The sequence below is a fragment of the Phocoena phocoena genome, chromosome 5 (genome assembly GCF_963924675.1).
Source record: "Phocoena phocoena chromosome 5, mPhoPho1.1, whole genome shotgun sequence".
In the NCBI taxonomy this organism is placed as follows: Eukaryota; Metazoa; Chordata; class Mammalia; order Artiodactyla; family Phocoenidae; genus Phocoena; species Phocoena phocoena.
This window is the reverse complement of record NC_089223.1, coordinates 63,325,132-63,344,878: the sequence shown is the minus strand read 5'-3', so window position 1 is coordinate 63,344,878 and position 19,747 is coordinate 63,325,132. Positions and strand designations below refer to the sequence as shown.

At 37.9% G+C, this 19,747-nt stretch overlaps 1 protein-coding gene across 2 annotated transcripts in view; it reads left to right on the top strand.

Moving 5' to 3' along the window:
* PAICS (phosphoribosylaminoimidazole carboxylase and phosphoribosylaminoimidazolesuccinocarboxamide synthase) overlaps window positions 1-13,609 on the top strand; it is a 48,965-nt gene extending 35,356 nt beyond the window's left edge. For both annotated transcript variants that reach the window (XM_065877420.1, XM_065877419.1), the window contains 6 exons: window positions 4,126-4,305; window positions 4,402-4,515; window positions 5,385-5,468; window positions 6,385-6,565; window positions 8,076-8,234; window positions 13,443-13,609. In XM_065877420.1, coding sequence (XP_065733492.1) covers window positions 4,126-4,305; window positions 4,402-4,515; window positions 5,385-5,468; window positions 6,385-6,565; window positions 8,076-8,234; window positions 13,443-13,609 — 885 coding nt within the window. The remainder of the gene's footprint in view (window positions 1-4,125; window positions 4,306-4,401; window positions 4,516-5,384; window positions 5,469-6,384; window positions 6,566-8,075; window positions 8,235-13,442) is intronic.
* The last annotated feature ends 6,138 nt before the right edge of the window (window positions 13,610-19,747 follow it).

The following is a 19,747-nucleotide window of genomic DNA, read 5'->3' as shown; positions in this document are numbered from 1 at the left end:
TCTTAGAAAAACACAACCTTCCAAGACTGAACCAGAAAGAAATAGAAAATATAAACAGACCAATCACAGACACTGAAATTGAGACTGTGATTAAAAATCTTCCAACAAACAAAAGCCTAGGACCAGATGTCTTCACAGGTGAATTCTATCAAATATTTAGAGAAGATCTACACCTATCCTTCTCAAACTCTTCCTAAATATAGCAGAGGGAGGAACACTCCCAAACTCATTCTACAAGACTACCATCACCTTGATACCAAAACCAGACAAAGATGTCACAAAAAAAGAAAACTATGGGCCAATATCACTGATGAATATAGATGCAAAAATCCTCAACAAAATACTAGCAAACAAAATCCAACAGCACATTAAAAGGATCATACACTATGATCAAGTGGGGTTTATCCCAGGAATGCAAGGGTTCTTCAATATATGCAGATCAATCAATGTGATACACCGTACTAACAAATTGAAGGATGAAAACTATGTGATGATCTCAATAGATGCAGAAAAAGTTTTTGACAAAATTCAACACCCATTTATGATAAAAACTCTCCAGAAAGTAGGCATAGAGGGAATTTACCTCAACATAATAAAGGCCATATATGACAAACCCACAACAAACATCATTCTCAATGGTGAAAAACTGAAGCCCTTTCCACTAAGATCAGGAACAATACAAAGTTGCCCACTCTCACCACTATTATTCAACATAATTTTGGAAGTTTTAGCCACAGCAATCAGAGAAGAAAAATAAAAGGAATCCAAATCGGAAAAGAAGAAGTAAAACTGTCACTGTTTGTAGATGACATGATAGTATACATAGAGAATCCTAAAGATGCTACCAGAAAATTACTAGAGCTAATCAATGAATTTGGTAATGTTACAGGATACAAAAATAATGCTCAGAAATCTCTTGCATTCGTATACACTGATGATGAAAAATCTGAAAGAGAAATTAAGGAAACACTCCCATTTACCATTGCAACAAAAAGAATAAAATACTTAGGAATAAACCTACCTCAGGACACAAAAGACCTGTATACAGAAACCTATAAGACACTGGAAAGAAATTAAAGATGATACAAACCGATGGAAAGATATACCATGTTTTTGGATTGGAAGAATCAACATTGTGAAAATGACTATACTACCCAAAGCAATCTACAGATTCAATGCAATCCCTATCAAACCACCACTGGCATTTTTCACAGAACTAGAACAAAAAAATCCACACTGTGTATGGAAACACAAAAGACCCTGAATAGCCAAAGCAATCTTGTGAAAGAAAAGTGGAGCTGGGGGAATCAGGCTCCCTGACTTTAGACTGTACTACAAAGGTACAGTAATAAGATAGTATGGTACTGGCACAAAAACAAATATAGATCAATGGAACAGGATAGAAGGCCCAGAGATAAACCCATGCACTTATGGTCATCTTATCTTTGATAAAGTAGGCAAGAGTATACAATGGAGAAAAGGCAACCTCTTCAATAAGTGCTGCTGGGAAAACTGGACAACTACATGTAAAGGAATGAAATTAGAGCACTCCCTAACACCATACACAAAAATAAACTCAAAATGGATTAAAGAGCTAAATGTAAGGCCAGACACTATAAAACTCTTAAAGGAAAATATAGGCAGAACACTCTGACATAAATCACAGCAAGATCCTTTTTTACCCACCTCCTAGAGTAATGGAAATAAAAACAAAAATAAACAGATGGGACCTAATGAAACTTAAAAGCTTTTGCACAGCCAAGGAAAACATATGATGAAAAGACAACCCTCAGAATGGGAGAAAATATTTGCATACAGAGCAACTGACAAAGGATTAATCTCTAAAATACACAAGCAACTCCTGCAGCTCAATATCAAAAAACATCAACCCAATCCAACAATGGGCAGAAGACCTAAATAGACATTTCTCCAAAGAAGATATACAGGTTGCCAACAAACACGTGAAAGGATGTTCATCATCACTAACCATTAGAGAAATGCAAATCAAAACTACAATGAGGTATTACCTCACACCAGTCAGAATGGCCATCATTAAAAAATCTAGAAACAATAAATGCTGGTGAGGGTGTTGAGAAAAGGGAACCCTCTTGCACTGTTGGTGGGACTGTAAATTGATACAGCCACTATGGAGAACAGTATGGAGGTTCCTTAAAAAATAGAACTACCATATGACCCAGCAATTCCACTACTGGGCATATACCCTGAGGATACCATAATTCAAAAAGGGACATGTACCACAATATTCACTGTAGTGCTATTTACAATATCCAGGACATGGAAGCAATCTATGCAGCAACAGATGAATGGATAAAGAAGATGTGGCACATATATACAATGGAATATTACTCAGCCATTAAAAGAAACGAAATTGAGTTATTTGTAGTGAGGTGGATGGACCTTTTTATTTCCACTCTGTATGACAGACCTAGAGTCTGTCATACAGAGTGAAGTAAGTCAGAGAGAGAAGAACAAATACTGTATGCTTACACATATATATTGAATCTTAAAAAAAAAAAAAGGGACTGAAGAACCTAGGGGCATGACAGGAAAAAAGACATAGATGTAGAGATTGGACTTGAGGACACGGGGACGGGGAAGGGTAAGCTGGGTCGAAGTGAGAGAGTGGTATTGACATATATACACTACTGAATGTAAAATAGATAGCTAGTGGGAAGCTGCCTCATAGTATAGGGAGATCAGCTCGGTGCTTTGTGACCACCTAAAGGGGTGGGATAGGGAGGGTGGGAGGGAGACGCAAGGGGGAAGGGATATGGGGATATATGTATACTATAGCCGATTCACTTTGTTATGCAGCAGAAATTAACACAACAATGTAAAGCAATTACACTCCAATAAAGATGTTAAAAAATAAATAAATAAAAAGTACAATTAGCAGTCATTAGGAAGAAGAGAAAAGTAACAATTTAGTAAATTTTTAAATCTATTATTGAAGAGTTTGAGGTAAAGGCTAATAAAGGGACCTTTTTATATTCTTTTTTTTTTTGGCCACACTATGTGGCTTGTAGGATCTCAGTTCCCCAACCAGGGATTGGACCCAGGCCACAGTAGTGGAAACCTGGAATCCTAACCACTATGCACCAGGGAACTCCCAAGGGATCTTTTTATAGTCTAATACAGAAAAACTGTTACCCTCAATGTTTCTTATAAGCAAAAACATAAAATAAAGGATGTAGGAATCAACGGTCATGAATTTGTATTGGTTTTCTTTATTGAAACTGCTTTTTTTTTCATCTTTGTTTATGCTGTTAAGTATATTTCTTCTATTTCAGAAGCAATGTTATTGTTGCTTTTTATTTTTTTTATTTATTTATTTTTTTTATGGGCTGCGCTGTGCAACTTGTGGGATCTTAGTTCTCCAACCGGGGGTTGAACCCAGGCCTTCTGCCGTAAAAGCACGGAGTCCTAACCACTGGACCACCAGGGAATTCCCTGCTGTTGCACTTTTATTCAGTGAACTGCACAGCTTAAAGCATTGTCTTATAATTATACAAATCAAGAATCCATAAAAGAAAAATTTCGTGTTCAGTTGGGACACTACTTAGAATAAAATGAAAGTATTTTATTTTTTCACGCATCTCTTTACTTTGCACGAAGTCTCTTGAATTATCAAGTAATGTCACTGAGGACTTATAGTCAGTCTTGTATGAATTCTTATCAAAAATAAGGTTAGGGGATTATGAAAGTTGCATTCTGGAAAGATTTTGGTGGACTAAAATGTGTTTTGGCCTTCTTACCATCTCTGTTGCCTCTGATTAAGGAAAGATAAAAATCACAAACTTGTATTTAAATTATTTATATATGGAAAGCAAATTCTTTACAAATACTTTATGACATAGAATAAGCTACCCCAAAATTTTGAATTTTTTTTTTTTTTTCAAAATTTTGAATTTTAAAGTAGCTATTGAAAATAGAAGAGTTTAAAAGGATTGCTGTGAATTAAAGGGTATTTTAAACAAACATTAAATATTTAGAGAAAATGAATATTTCTGAGGAATTTATTGTGCTCAAGGGAAAAAGGACTTCAGTTTATCTGAAAAGTTCAAAATTTTTGTATTTAATTGTACTTCTATACTTTTTTCTCAGGATGATGCTAATAATGATCCACAGTGGTCTGAGGAACAGCTAATTGCTGCAAATTTTTGCTTTGCTGGACTTGTTATAGGCCAAACTGAAGTGGATATCATGAGTCATGCTACACAGGCTATTTTTGAAATACTGGAGAAATCCTGGTTGCCCCAGAACTGTACACTGGTTGATATGAAGGTACAAATGAAATGGAGTTTTGAAAGTAAAGGTTATAACCGAGAAATGTCTTTAGTAGTAATTTTGAAAAACTCTTTGGTGATGTGCTATTTCTAGATTGAATTTGGTGTTGATGTAACCACCAAAGAAATTGTTCTTGCTGATGTTATTGATAATGATTCCTGGAGACTCTGGCCATCAGGAGATCGAAGCCAACAAAAAGACAAACAGGTAGGTAATGCTTCAGGTTTTCTTTAATCCTTTGCAAGATCAAGCTGGGATAGAGGAGAAAGGGAGGATGGGAGGAAAAGAAAAGTCAGTTATTGTTACTTATGATATGAACCTGAGTTGTTGATTGCTATTTATTTTTAAAGATAAATATCTCTTATGTTTCATATATCATGGAAAAAAGATAGGAGTGATACTTTACATTTATGAAGCAGATTTCTCATTTATTATTTTAATAGACTCTCACGCAGAGTAAGTATTATCCTTGTTTGGCTAATTGAAACCTAAGGCTCTAAGATGATAGATATCTTCACAGTTACAAGAGTTAGTGGCAGATCTGGAACTCGGGTCTTGCAGATCTTATCAGGCTCCATATCTGCTCTTTCCTATGAAAAACAAAATTAGGGCAAGACCCTCTCTATACTTAATACGTAAGAATTGTCAGGGCAGCTAATTGTAGTTGCTGGTGTAGTAACTCAAATGAAAATACAAGTATACATCACTATCTGAAGTTTCTCTAGTCTAATTCAGGAAATCAATTTGTTGACTCACATACATTTTCAGATATATCCTTTGCTATGTAAACTCTTCATAATCTGTACCCAAAACTCAGAAACCAAATAATTTCAGATAGGAAGAATATTACTAATGGAATACTTTACCCAGTCTTCTTTTCTATCAGAAAATTCTGGCTCTTTGAACTGACTTAGGTCTGGGAATTGGGTGAGAGGTAGTGAGTCTCTATAATGGTGGCTCACATCAGTCATCTCTGCTTACTAGATCTAGTTGCTGGGTGTTTTTTGGGAGAGGGAGTAGGGGGAGTTCATGCACATCTAGTAGTTGTATTCTAAACTTACTGTCTTATTTTCTAGTCATATCGTGACCTCAAGGAAGTAACTCCTGAAGGGCTGCAGATGGTAAAGAAAAATTTTGAGTGGGTTGCAGAAAGAGTAGAGGTAAACCTTTTGTAATAAATCAGTATTGTATGTTTTCCTCCAAGAAAATCTTGCTTCAAAAAGAAAAAAAAAAAAAAATGAGAGGGTGCAGTGCTTTTCTTTTTTCCAGTGACTTTAAAGAAAGGAGCACCTTTAAAAAATGTACCAGCTGAACTGTCCTCACTGGCATACTGGAACTCCCTGCTATGAAACTGGCCAGTCCTCATCTCCCAAATCCTGTTGGGGAAACCTGGAATCCTTTCCTCCCTGCCCTCTATAGGAGAAACCTTACATTTCCTACCCACCTCTCCACTGCTACTCAGAGTTCTACTAGCAAGAGTTTAGAATTGGAACTCCATGTGACATTAAAATGTCACTCTAAAATTTATGGTATAATTATTAGTATAATTCCATGGAAATTGAATGGGGTTTATGGTTATCCAAGGGTAGTAACTACTTTTTAGATTTCCATAGGAACATGCATTTTGAATTCCAAGCAACTAACTTAAAAAGATTTATAATATGACTTCTATTATGGCTGATTATACCTTAAAACCCCATTGAACAGAATGTACTAAAAATCTTCAATGACATATTTTATATTATAGCTTCCTGAATATTTAAAAGGTTTGAGTATTTATCCTTGCTTTTTATTACAATAGTAAACAATTTATCTGATTAAAAATCTTACTCATTAGGTCTTAGTTATGAAGACCACTTTCCTTTATATAGAGAGTTTATTTTGAAAAATAAATCCTCTATCATTTTGTTATGCTTGTCTGTCTTAAATTTAGTCTATTAAAGGAAATATTGTGACAGGTTGTAATTTTGCTATAAGCTATAGCTCTGTAAACTGACTATTCTTACAGTACTCATTCCTATATTTATTCATTTTTGTCTTTGCCTTCTTTTGCGTATTCATGTTTTTCTTTTCCAGTTGCTTCTGAAACCAGAAAGTCAGTGCAGGGTTGTAGTACTGATGGGCTCAACCTCTGATCTTAGTCACTGTGAAAAAATTAAGAAGGCTTGTGAAAATTTTGGCATTCCCTGTGAACTTAGGGTAACATCTGCCCATAAAGGACCAGATGAAACTCTGAGGATTAAAGCTGAGTATGAAGGTAAATGTAGAATAACTAGAGCATTTCAGGAAGTTCTCCTGATTTTGCCCCAAATTTTATATTTAGACTAATAATGCTGAAAAATAGTTTTACCACATTCCAAAGGAAAAAATGTGATATTCTAGGCTTTCATGATGTTTACCTCCAAAAGTTTTAAGGTGCTCTAGGAGCTTATAGAAAAGAATGGACCAGGGAGAAAGAACTGAAAATGCAAGCATGGGAGGAAAATGAAGACTAGAATTAGTCTTTACCTAATCCCCTCAAGCATCGTTTCTAATATGCTCCAACAGAAGATAGGCCCCACGTCAATTACAGAAGGAGGGCCTAGGGTTGAAGCAGCAGATCCTCTCAAGTATCTTTAAGGGTCAGCCTTTCCTGGGAGGCAGTCAAACATGAAATTAAGGAATAATTTCAGAATTTAGTATATAAAAGAAATGTCTTGATGGGATAGCATCTAAAATACGGAGCCCTGTAGATTGGAATGTTTCTCAACTGTAAAAAATATTGGTTAAGTATTCCTTCTGAAGGTAGTTGCTATAGGAGCATATTTACTGAATTTTGGAGGGTTTTTTTTTTCAGGGGGTGGGTGGGAAGGTCTCAGACCTCTTTGATAAGCTAATAAAAGCCAGATCTCTTTCTCCAGAAAAATGCAAATGTAAAATTTTGGATTCTAAGTTAGGAATCACTGTTATAGGAAACAAAGGAATAATTTATGAATTTATGAAAGAATAAAATATTTATGAGGTATGTTTAAAATATATTGAAGGGTCTTAAATATTTCGATACTATATTATTGAATTCAGTTCCTCAACTCTTATTTCAAGAAGTGTCACTAAACACATATATGTGGAACATAGAAAAATGGTACAGATGAACCGGTTTGCAGGGCAGAAATCGAGACACAGATGTAGAGAACAAACATATGGCCACCAAGGGGGGAAACCCGCCGGGGGTGGGGGTGGGGGTGGGGGTGGGGGTGTGATGAATTGGGCGATTGGGATTGACATGTATACACTGATGTATATAAAATTCATGACTTATAAGGACCTGCTGTATAAAAAAAGATAAAATAGAAAAATTTTAAAAAGTGTCACTAAACCTCTAGTCTCTATTAATTGTATCTCCCATACCCTGTTGGTTGAAAGACACCAGGACAGATGCCACTTCAGGTGGTGTCATTCTTTGCTTCAGAGAGCCAAAGTAGCAATAGTGGAAGGGGCCTTTGAACCATTCCCTCACTCACACCCTGGTGTTATACCTCCTTTATACTACAGATCTCAAAGATGGCCAAACTTCTTGCTACTTCATTACTTGATATACAGTAAGTGGCAGAGTGAACCTTATATTTTTAATATATATTTAATAATAGTGTCAATATAGTGCTTTTTCTGGAGACTACTGTTAAAAACTCAAGGAGTTACTACACATGGGCCCTTTTTTTTTTTTTTTTTTAACCTATCTTTAAATCTCTTGAGTGCTTAGCCTAATTATAAACTTGTAATTTGCCTAGGGGATGGCATTCCTACTGTATTTGTGGCAGTGGCAGGCAGAAGCAATGGTTTAGGACCAGTGATGTCTGGTAACACAGCATATCCAGTTATCAGCTGTCCTCCCCTCACTCCAGACTGGGGAGCTCAGGATGTGTGGTCTTCTCTTCGATTACCCAGTGGTAAGATAATTGAATTTTTAAAAAACGTTTATTAAAAAGTTTCAACTATGCACTGTAATAGAGAGAATAACATAATGAAATCTCACATACCCATTACCCAGCTTCAGAAATTAACATCTTGTTGCATCTATAGCCCTCTCCTGCTGGATTATTTAAAGCAGATCTGAGAAATTATGGCATTTTATACTTCAATATTTACGTATGTCTTTCTAAATGATAAAGACTCTAGTTTTAAAATCATAATGATACCATATTCACACCTAAGGAAAATTAATGGTAATTTCTTAAAATCTGATTTCCAACTAGTGTTCATTTTTCCAGTTGTCTCATTTGTTTTTACAGTTTATTCAAATTAAGATCCAACATAGCCCTTATATTGCATTTAGTTGATATATCTCTAAAGTCTCTTTTTTTGTTGTTCTGTTTTTGTTTTTTGGGGGGTTTTTTTGCGGTACGCAGGCCTCTTACTGCTGCGGCCTCTCCTGTTGCAGAGCACAGGCTCCGGACGTGCAGGCTCAGTGGCCATGGCTCACGGGTCTAGCCGTTCCGCGGCATGTGGGATCTTCCCAAACCGGGGCACAAACCCGTTTCCCCTGCATCAGCAGGCGGACTCCCAACCACTGCACCACCAGGGAAGCCCTAAAGTCTCTTTTAATCTCCTTTTTTTTTTTTCCTCTTTCATTTCTCCTATAGAATTTTCTGCATTCTGGACTTAGCTGATTACATTCCTGGGTGTTGTTTAACATGCTGTTCCATCCCCTATTTTCTGTAAAGTGGTGGTAAAATCTGTAGTTAGATCAAGTTCATATTTGGTTTTGGGTTTTGTTTTTTTCCCCACCCAAGAATACATCATTCATGGTATTTTGTTGTTTGTTTTGTTTTGTTTTTTGTAAATGTGATTGTTACTTCTGTAGAGGAAATAAGATATTTAAAACTTAGGTATTAGAATAATTAAAACCGAGGAAGTTTCATCAGTTGGCTGGCTGAGCAGGATCTCATAAAATAACAATATTGTTGTGTGCTCATCATGGTCCAAGATAATGATCTGATCTATAAGGCCTGAGTGTCAATACTGTTTCAGTAAGAGTCGATTTGCTTATCACTTAATATACCTCATTTTTCTCACAGTCGTGTAAGTGTAAATCTGCTCTTGATACGTGTTAAGTAAGTGTGCCCTCTGACATGTTCCCATATGGACTGGCTTCTCTCTAGGCCTGCTGCACTGCTCGTCTTAGGATCTCTCTCTACAGCATCCTGGACATTCATTTTGCCTTTCCCTAGTCTCAGATCTCCTGTTTCCTAGGTCCCATATCTTTACCTTCTTGGTTTACTTTTTGTTGGAGAGCATTCTAGTGAACTTTCTGAGGAAAGGGTACAGAAGATAAACTTTTTGAGATCTTGTATACCTAAAACGTTTTTATTGCAGCTCAGTCTGATTTGATAATTTAGGAATAGAATTCGAGGTTGAAAACTATTTTCTGTCAGAATTTTTTTTTTTTTTTTTTTTTTTAATTTATTTTTGGCTGCATTGGGTCTTTGTTGCTGCTTGTAGGCTTTCTCTAGTTGCAGTGAGCAGGGACTACTCTTCGTTGCAGTGTGCGGGCTTCTCATTGTGGTGGTTTCTCTTGTTGCGGAGCTTGGGCTGTAGGCGTGCGGGCTTCAGTAGTTGTGGTGGGCAGGCTCAGTAGTTGTGGCTTGCAGGCTTTAGAGCGCAGGCTCAGTAGTTGTGGTGCATGAGCTTAGTTGCTCCGTGGCATGTGGGATCTTCCTGGACCAGGGCTCGAACCTGTGTTCCCTGCATTGGCAGGCAGGAACCACTGTGCTACCAGGGAAGCCCTGTCAGAATTTTGAGGTTGTTACTCCGCTGTCTTCTAGCTTCCAGAGTTATTGAGAACTCCAGGGCCCTTCCACCATTCTGGTTCTAGGTCATTTATGAATTTTGTTTCTTTCTGGAAACTTCTTGGATCTTTTATCAATCCATTATTCTTAAATTTCACGAAGATGCGTCTTGGTGAGTCTGTTTTCATCCTGGGCTTGTAGTGGGCTCTTTTAATCTGGAACTTTGATTCTTTAGTCCTGGGAAATTTTCTTGAATTACTTAATAATTTCCTTCCGCCTCCATTTTCTTTCTTCTTTCATTTTTGGATTTACTTTTCACTGCCTTGATTTCTATTTTGTTTTCTTATTCTTTCTTTTTTTAATATTTATTTTATTTTTGGCTGTGCTGGGTCTTAGTTGTGGCATGCAGACTTCGTAGTTGCAGCACGCAGGAACTTCATTGTGACATGTGGACTCTTAGTTGCAGCATGCATGTGGGATCTAGTTCCCCAACCAGGAATCGAACCCGGGCCCCCTGCATTGGGAGCATGGAGTCTTACCCACTGCACCACCAGGGAAGTCCGTGTTTTCTTATTCTTGTTGCCATACTTTCTGGAAGATCTCTTCAAATTTACATTTCAACCCATCTATTGAGCTTTTCATTTTGAATGTGGTATTTTGAATTTCTTACAGCTCTTTTTTGTTCTCTGGTCTCCCCCTACCACCTCCCCAAACATCCTTTTCTTGTTTAATCTTTGCAATAACCTCCTTTATCTCTCTGAGATTATTATTGTTCCTTTCATATTAGTTCCTTTCCATAGCTGTTTGCTAATAAGCCTTGGCTGTTTTCTCTTGTTTAAGAATGGCACTGTAAAAACCAATTGGAGGGAGTTCCCTGGCGGTCCAGTGGCTAAGACTTCACGCTCCCAATGCAGGGGGCATGGGTTCCATCCCTGGTCAGGGAACTAGGTCCCACATGCATGCCGCAACTAAAAGATCCCACATCCTGCAATGAAGATCCTGCACACGGCAATGAAGATCCTGTGTGCTGTAACTAAGACCTGGTATGGCCAAATAAATAAATATAATTTTTTTTTTTTTTAAGTGTCATAAAAAACCAATTGGAAACTCTGCAAGTGGGTAGGGCTTGTCAAAAGTGGCCTCCACTGTGAGTGATCTTGTAGGGTCATTCTTTGAATAACCCTTCACATCAGTGTCTTTGATCTTTTCTCATGTGTTGGCCAGAGTTACCCAGAGAACATTTTTAGTCTCAGTCTCCTGCCTGAGTTTGTTAACATGTGCAAACTTAATCCCATGTTTTCACTGTGGCATTCCTTGCTTCACCTGTGCCCGCTTGGCACAGAAGTCTGGACTAAAGTCTGTTTTGCCTCCAGAAGAATTTAAAACTCTGCCATGGTGCAGAAGGGGCCATTGTTCAGGTACATAAGAGTGGGGAGGGGGCTTCCCTGGTGGCGCAGTGGTTGAGAGTCCGCCTGCCGATGCAGGGGACAGGGGTTCATGCCCCGGCCCGGGAAGATCCCACATGCCGCGGAGCGGCTGGGCCCGTGAGCCATGGCCGCTGGGCCTGCGCGTCCGGACCCTGTGCTCTGCAATGGGAGAGGCCGCAACAGTGAGGGGCCCGCGTACCGCAAAAAAAAAAAAAAAAAAGAGTGGGGAGGAGGATGTGGTGGCCTTACTTCTTCTTGACTTTCACTGAGTCTTCTTCTTTTTAGCCCCGTTTTCAACCTGATTCCTCCCCTAAAAGGTATCTGGTGTCACCAGTTCCTCAACCTTTGAGTGGGTTCTGTAATGTCAGGCTGCTTCTCATCTTTCCCTGCTTCTAGTTAGGATTAAATTTTCTTGGTCTGCTAAGTTAGTTAGTACTCCCTTTGCCAAAATGTTATTGCTGTTATCTCTTTGTTTATGTTTATTTTCTTTATTCCCTTTACTGTTGTTTTTATAGGTTTCAGAGATACATACATCTTGTGACTAATCTATCTTCAGCTAGACTGATCTGATTATATCAACTTCCCAAGTTAAAAATCTGTAACTATAGATGAAACTATACCCAAATTTATGCCAGAGGAATAGTATAGATATTATTATCCATGGAGCTTAGAAAAAGGAATTTTGAGCAAATATGTGGCAGTTTTTACCTAGTAATGTCCAGGGAGAGACAGAACCTAGAATATTTTTAGATTCTGATCATTAGAATTGGGGAGAATCTTTTGAGGAGTGTTTTCACAGTGGCCTGTGTAAGATCCTGAAAACTTCGTTCCTCTTGCTCTTATGGCATGCTCAACCAGGTAACTTAATTTTTTGCTAATTAGGTTTTCTTGACATCAGAAAGTGAGTCATGGGCAGTAGGCACAGGTACTTCAGTTGTTAGAGTGGAATGCTCTACCTAGTTTATTACTACTACTACTACTACTACTACTAATGGTTGACATTCATTGAGTATTTACTGTGTGTCAAGCACTGCTCCAAGCACTTTATCTGTATTAACTCACTGAATCCTCACATAAGGTAGCTACTAGTTATCATCCCCATGTTACAGATAAGGACACTAAAATTAATTTGGCTGATGTTGGTTATGTAGTAAGTAGCAGAGCTGTGTAAATTGATTTATTAATACAAATTAAATCTTGTGATTTATATTTTAGTCTGTTCTTATTGGGGATAGTGAGAGTCAAAGAGCCTGATGAATTCCAAGAGTATTTAGGAAAATTGGATCTTTTGGATCTATAACCTATTTAGTCCTTGACTCTAATGACACAGACATAATAGTACCACCTTGAGAAATTGCCTGAGCAAACCTGTGGTCCCCAAGGAAGTTACTTTCTAGTCTACTGTCTTTTAGATCTTATTACTATTGAATTTATTTATAATAATTCTTAAAATTATTTTATGGATTTGACTTCTCCACTGCTTAAAAATGTTAGAATAATTCAAGTGCAAAAACAAAAGGAATAACTAGAAAATTACCAAAATAATTAACATACCTCAGGTTTGTCTAAGAACAGATGATTCTACCTCATTCCTTGTTTTATTTCTATTGCATTTCACCAGGGATTTAAAGGGGTAATGTATGTGAAAAGAACTTTGAAAAAAGGTACATTTCTTTGCAAGTGGATTCAGTGAGAAGAGTGATAGTTGTATATAAAATATCTGTTCCTGGCTGATAAATATTACTTATCATCTTATAATCACTTTATCACTCTAAAGAGTAAAGATGGAAACACCTTCTACAGATCTTACTTCAGACAAGGATAATATTGTAGCTGTATTGTCTGTGGCAAGCAGGGCTTCTGAGAGTATAAAATAGTTGGGTAAGTGGTATTTTCATCATTAATTTACAGCTCAATTTTCTGTCTTTTCTTTTATGAATAGGTCTTGGCTGTTCAACCATACTTTCTCCAGAAGGATCAGCTCAGTTTGCTGCTCAGATATTTGGATTAAACAACCATTTGATTTGGGCCAAACTGCGAGCAAGTGTATTGAACACCTGGATTTCCTTGAAGCAGGCTGACAAGAAAATCAGAGAGGGCAACTTATAAGAAACAACATCATTGCATTGTTTAGGAGAAAAACTATAAATTTCTAGTTTAGCTGCAGAAAAAAGAAATCAAGCAAGATGAAAAGATTTTAAATCAATCACAAGCAAGATGAAAAGATTTTAAATCAATCAGAGAAAACAAAATTTAAAAGTGAATGAATGCCTCTCTAGATTCATGAATTAGTAGAATAAATGTACATATTTATTAGTATTTCTTTATACGTAGTGAAATTAGTATACATTTAAAATTAATCTCTTACCCACATATGGTCAGTTAGGTAGGCAGTATAATTAAATATATTTCTTAAATGATAATAATGTTCTGTTATAGAGCTCTAAAGTTACTACTTCCTACATCTGAGTCCGTAAGTTTTAGAAACTTAAAATGGTTGTATCTTAGGGTGGTTAAGAGCAATATAGTCCTCTTTCACATTATGATCTTTACAGAACTCTAGGGCATGGTTTTTTATTTGCAGTCAGTATGTCAGAAAATGATGTTGTATTTATCTCTAGCTATAGCTAGAGATGATGTTTGGGTTTGATATTGCCTTTTTTAAGAAAAGCTGAGATTGACTCTGGGGGTAAGAAAGACATGAATTAAGATGAAGGGGCACTGTGGAAACCATGGAGAGACTTCTGAGAACTTCTCCGTTAAGTGTCAGGGCAATTTCCCGTGGAAAAGAAGTAGAGTCACCTTTGCCATTGCAAATGAGTTAGTAAATCTTACTTGGCTCTGTAGGTCATAAAATTCTTTTCATTCTGATAACACATATTTTAGCCAGACTAACAATCCCCAACCATCATTTTCAAAAATTGGAATCTCCCAGTTAATACCCATAACTAGTTTCTTTCTCATAATAGTATTAAGTCTAGGTAGTATACCCAGCAAAATGCACTTCTAAAGGAGCAGTTGTTACTGAGAGGTATGATAGTTCATCATGAGTCTATAAACCATATTTGGAAATATCAGTGTTACATTATGCAGCCTTGAGGATTTTATAGATCATGAAACTTTAATCCAGGTGTCTATGAACCCCTTAAGCTTACATGTAAAATTTTATGTATATGTTCACTTCTATGAGAAGGGGGCAATCAATTTTTACCAAAAAGATGTGTCCCCCCCCCCCCAAAATGTTAAGAATCTCTGCTACAGATGAAATCTTGACACTGGCCTACCCGGTCTATGCTTTTTCACTTCCCTCTCAACTGTTAGCAAGCTGGCATCTCATCACTTCCTTCACCTGATCTCTGTGGGGTATGACTGACCTAACTTCCTTTCTTGGGCTATACACCAAGTTGTTCCAACCTCAATCTTAATCATTCCTCATATTTTACTCTTTCCCTTAAGTATTGATGTTTCCTACTATTGAGTTCATTGTTTACAAATAATGGTAGGATAATTTTAATTCTTTACAGTGAATGTCTGTAGACTTGTATTTTCAGCTGTCCATTTCTGTCTGAATGGTCTAAACTTAACTCATCTTCCACCAAGCCTATATCTGGCTGCACTCACTGTCCCAAATTAATTTTATCCTTGATGTTTTTCTCTGACCTTTCATTTCTAACTCATCACCAGGTCTTGAATTTACCCTGTTTACCCATCCACTGTACATAAAACTCAAGCAAGGGTCAAATTCTGTATTAGCCCGATCTAGGTCTTCTTTTATTTATTTATTTATTTTTTGTGGTACGCGGACTCTCATTGTTGTGGCCTCTCCTGTTGCGGAGCACAGGCTCTGGACGCAGAGGCTCAGCGGCCATGGCTCGGCCCAGCCGCTCTGCAGCATGCGGGATCTTCCCGGACCGGGTCACAAACCTGTGTCCCCTGCATCGGCAGGCGGACTCTCAACCACTGCGCCACCAGGGAAGCCCTAGGTCTTCATTCTTAACCCAACATTTTTGAGGTTGATTGTCCAAGGACTTACAACAAAAACTCTTAAATTTCTTTTGCAACACAGACTCCTTTGAAAATATGAATGCTATTGATCCTCTCCCTAGAAAATTGCACAGTATGTTTACTAACAGGTTCCATTTGTTCCTGAGTTCCTTGAAGCCTATCCATAGTCTGTAGGTTAAGAATTGCTGTTGTAACCCATCAAGGGAACTTGCTTTCCTCTTTTTCAGACTGTTGCATATCTGTACCTTTAGTTCTTAGAATGTTCTCATTTGTCATTAAAATCTACTTAAGTTACTAGAGCTTCATCTTCACTTTCTCCATGAAACCTTCCCTGATAAACCTTCCAGCTACAGTGGCTACAAGTACTTTCTCTGTTGGATTGTAAGCTCCCAAAGAGGAGAAAATGTAATTCTACAGTTTATTTCCCTTACATTGTCTTATGCTCTGATGTGCTAATGCCTAGCTGTCTGTTAGAAATGGGGGAATTATAAAAATCATGTACTGCTTTATTTTCTAAAGTTAGATCACAAGAACAATTAATAAGATGAACTTGGGCTTCATAGTCTCTGAATAGTCATTGGCTGCTATTTCAACTCTTCTATCCGTACCTAGCAAAAGCTCCACCTGTTTCTGTGCAGTACATTAAAATTTCAAACACTGATTGAGACTCGTAGATAGGACTGACCTTTATCAATGGTCATTATTAGTTTCTTAATAGAGTACATACACCCTCAGTAGTATAGTTCATCAGTGCTAGAGTAAATACTTGTTTGAAAGTATTTTAACGATTATAAAAAGTAATTTACACAAACCTACCTGGTTTGCCATCTTTGGGTTTATACTTTCTGTGGGCTTGTAGTTAAATAGAGGAAGAAAACTTGTGTCCGAATAATGCTGTACTTAAACTTTATATCTTAAAGCCACACTTAGAATTGCTTTAGTGCCTCCTGAAATTTAAAACAAAGCAGCCAAATAAAAGACAAGGATAAGCTCTTGTGTGAAGCTTTATTCATTCATCCATGTGTGAAATACATGTTTTGCCTTATTTTATTCTAGGCCCTAGGAAAGCAACACAACAGAGACAAGGCCCTCGCCCTCACAAAATTTACATTTTATTGGGGATAACAAACCATAAAAGATAAATTAGATAGATTCAGGGAAGTATAAGTGCACATGAAGAACAGCCAAGGTGAGAGGACAGTGATGGGGTAAGAGGAAGGTTTTTAAGGAGAGCAGGGCAATGATGTAAAAGAGGAAGCCATGCAAAGATATGGGGAAATAGTTTCCCAGACTAAAGGAACAGAAAGTAAAATAGCTTTGCCTTTTTGAGGACCTGCAAACATGCTAATATTGCTGGAGCTCTGTGAGCAAGGGTAAGAGTGGAAGGAGATATTGATGTAAGCAAAGGCTAGATAACTTAGGGCCCACAGACCACACTGAAGTGTGTCAGGAAAAAACATTGGTAAGTTTGAGCAGGGGCTGACATGATGTATTCAACAGGTTTTAAAGTATTCTCTGGCTGTTGTGTGGATTAGAGGAGAAGCAAGGAGATTAGTTAAGAAGCTACTGTAGTCCAGTTGAGAGAAGAAGTGACCTTCAAGTTACTTAAATTTTTTGTGCCTCAATTTCCTCGTGTGTAAAGTGGGACTAATACTACCTACCTCAAGGTGATTATGAGAGTTAAATGAGTCAATATATGTAAAGTATATCCTAGCACATGAATGCATTATGTAAAAATTATTTGGCTGACTGTATAGAATGAGTGGAGTTGATTCCATGAAAATTACCTTGAATTTGATATTCCCTTCAGCTGATTTAATTTCTAAAAACAGGAAAAAAGGGCAGAGTCAGCATAATGCGACTTAAATAAAACATGACAGGCCATAGAACATCCACAATCTCTCCCTGCCATCTTCAGCCCAGCAGTCCTTGGAAAGCCAGTGGAAACGCTTACTTTTAATGGTGCTTTTTGCATTTAACTCCTCACAACCTCAAATACTTGGGGTGGGGTTGTTAACCCAGCACTGTGGTACAGTGAAAATAGCAGTAGAATGGAAATGAAAAGATTTCCTTGGGCACGTTTCTCTTTGAGCTTCAGTAACTCCTTGCACTCTGTCCTCAATCCCTCTTACCTTTCCTTACTTTTCTTCGTAGAATTTATTACCACCAAACATGGTATATATTTGTTTATTGCCTCTCTCTCCCAACTAGAAAATACATTCCATGAGTACACTAGGTTGTCTTTTTGTTGTTAATTGTATCCCAAGCGACTAGTACTGATATAATGCCTGACATTGGCATTTAGAAGGCACTCAATAAATATTTGCGGAATGAATATATGTGCAAATTCTCATAGGATGGCAACATGGAACCATACATAACTAAATATTAGAGGAGTATAACATGCAAGGGGAGTAGACAGTAACAAAAGATCATAAAGGACCTTACATGCTAGGCTTTGTAGTTTGGATTTTATCCTGAGGATAGAAGAGTGACATCAGGTATATGCTTTAAAACATCACTCTGGGGCTTCCCTGGTGGAGCACTGGCTAAGAATCCACCTGCCAATGCAGGGGACACGGGTTCGATCTCTGGTCCGGGAAAATCCCACATGCTGCGGAGCAACTAAGCCCGTGAGCCACAACTGAGCCGGCGTGCCGCAACTACTGAAGCCCATGCGCCTAGAGCCCGTGCTCCACAACAAGAAAAGTCACCGCAATGAGAAGCCCATGCACCGCAACAAAGAGCAGCCCATGCTCGCTGCAACGAGAGAAAGCCTGTGCGCAGCAACAAAGACCCAATGCAGCCTAAAATAAATAAATTTATTTTTTTTAAAAATCACTCTGGTTTGGAAGACTCCTGTTTCAAAAGGGGCAAATTAAATCCATACATTTATATCTTGTTTGCCACAAAACCCCATTAAAACTGACAGAAGAAACAGAAACACAGGAATCCACAGCAGAGGAATTCTGAGGAAATTTCTAGAAGCTACAAAGTGTATGAGATCAGACTGATATAGAAACCAAAACTGTGAATCCTTACATAAAGTCAATATTCTGAAAAGAGAGAAATGCACTAATAAGGCAGTGGTTCTTAGCTTTTGGAGGGGGAGAGGGGAGTTAGTATAAACACCTTTGGAGAATCCAATGGAAGCTACAAAATCTTTCCTCAGAAAAATTCTAATAAAATTTTGCGTATACCAAATGTCTTCCCGAACTCCTTTAAACCCTCTGAAATCCAGGCATAATTAGCTTGAAATACATGACAGTTCCACAGCTAGTAGAAGTCCACAGCCCTTCTCATGATTTTTACTAATTCACAGAGCTTATATCCTCCTGAGCTAGAGCTCACTGGATCATTACTGCTGTTTTCGCATTGTACATATTAACCAGACATGAAATGTGCCAGGCACCATAGGATATAGCCATGAGCTGGACATAGTTCCTGCTCACAAGGAACTCACAGATTAAGGGAGAAAGAAGCAAAAACTCACTCAGTTAAAAAGTTGAGTACCAACTATATGCCAGGGAGTGTGCTAGATCCTAGAGATGCTACAGTGAGCAAGGCAAATATAGTCCTTGGCCTCATGGAAATTACAGTCCATCTGGAGAGAGACAGGCCTTAAACGATGAGCAGTGCTCAGAAGTAGAGAGCTCCATAAAAGAGTGTAATGGGGAACCTTGCAGAGTCTGCAAAGTCAAAGAGTAACTTTTAACCTGGAACCAGAAGGATACAGAAATATTGAAGGATGAAAAGGAATTAGCTAGTTTGCTGAGAAAGAGAGGAGGGGGGAAGAGGCAGGAACTGGTAGGATCGTGACCAGAAATGAGCCTGCAGTAGGCGTTCTCATCAAGAATACTCGGTAGGTACTCGGTTTGGACAAGCACATCTTGATATTTAAGGTCTTACAAAAACTCTAAATCCCCTATGTCTGTGTGTTACTTGAGTACTTACTATGACAGGGTGCAGGAAGTATCGTTTATCCCTAGAACAATTATATATTATCCCTATTTTACAGCCCGGAAACCTGGGACTCTGATAACATGTTCACAAGTCAGACATCTAGAGCGTCTGAACCTGGGTATTCTCACACCAAAACACATCACCCTTCCAGCCTTATTGCCAACTGCTCCTGAAATGCAGCCCAAAGGGTAGCCAGGGGGTTTTCACCAAACGTGCTTTGCACTTGGAGATTCTTTTCTTCTTCTTTGCCTTTCCTCATATTCGCTTCTCTGAACTTTA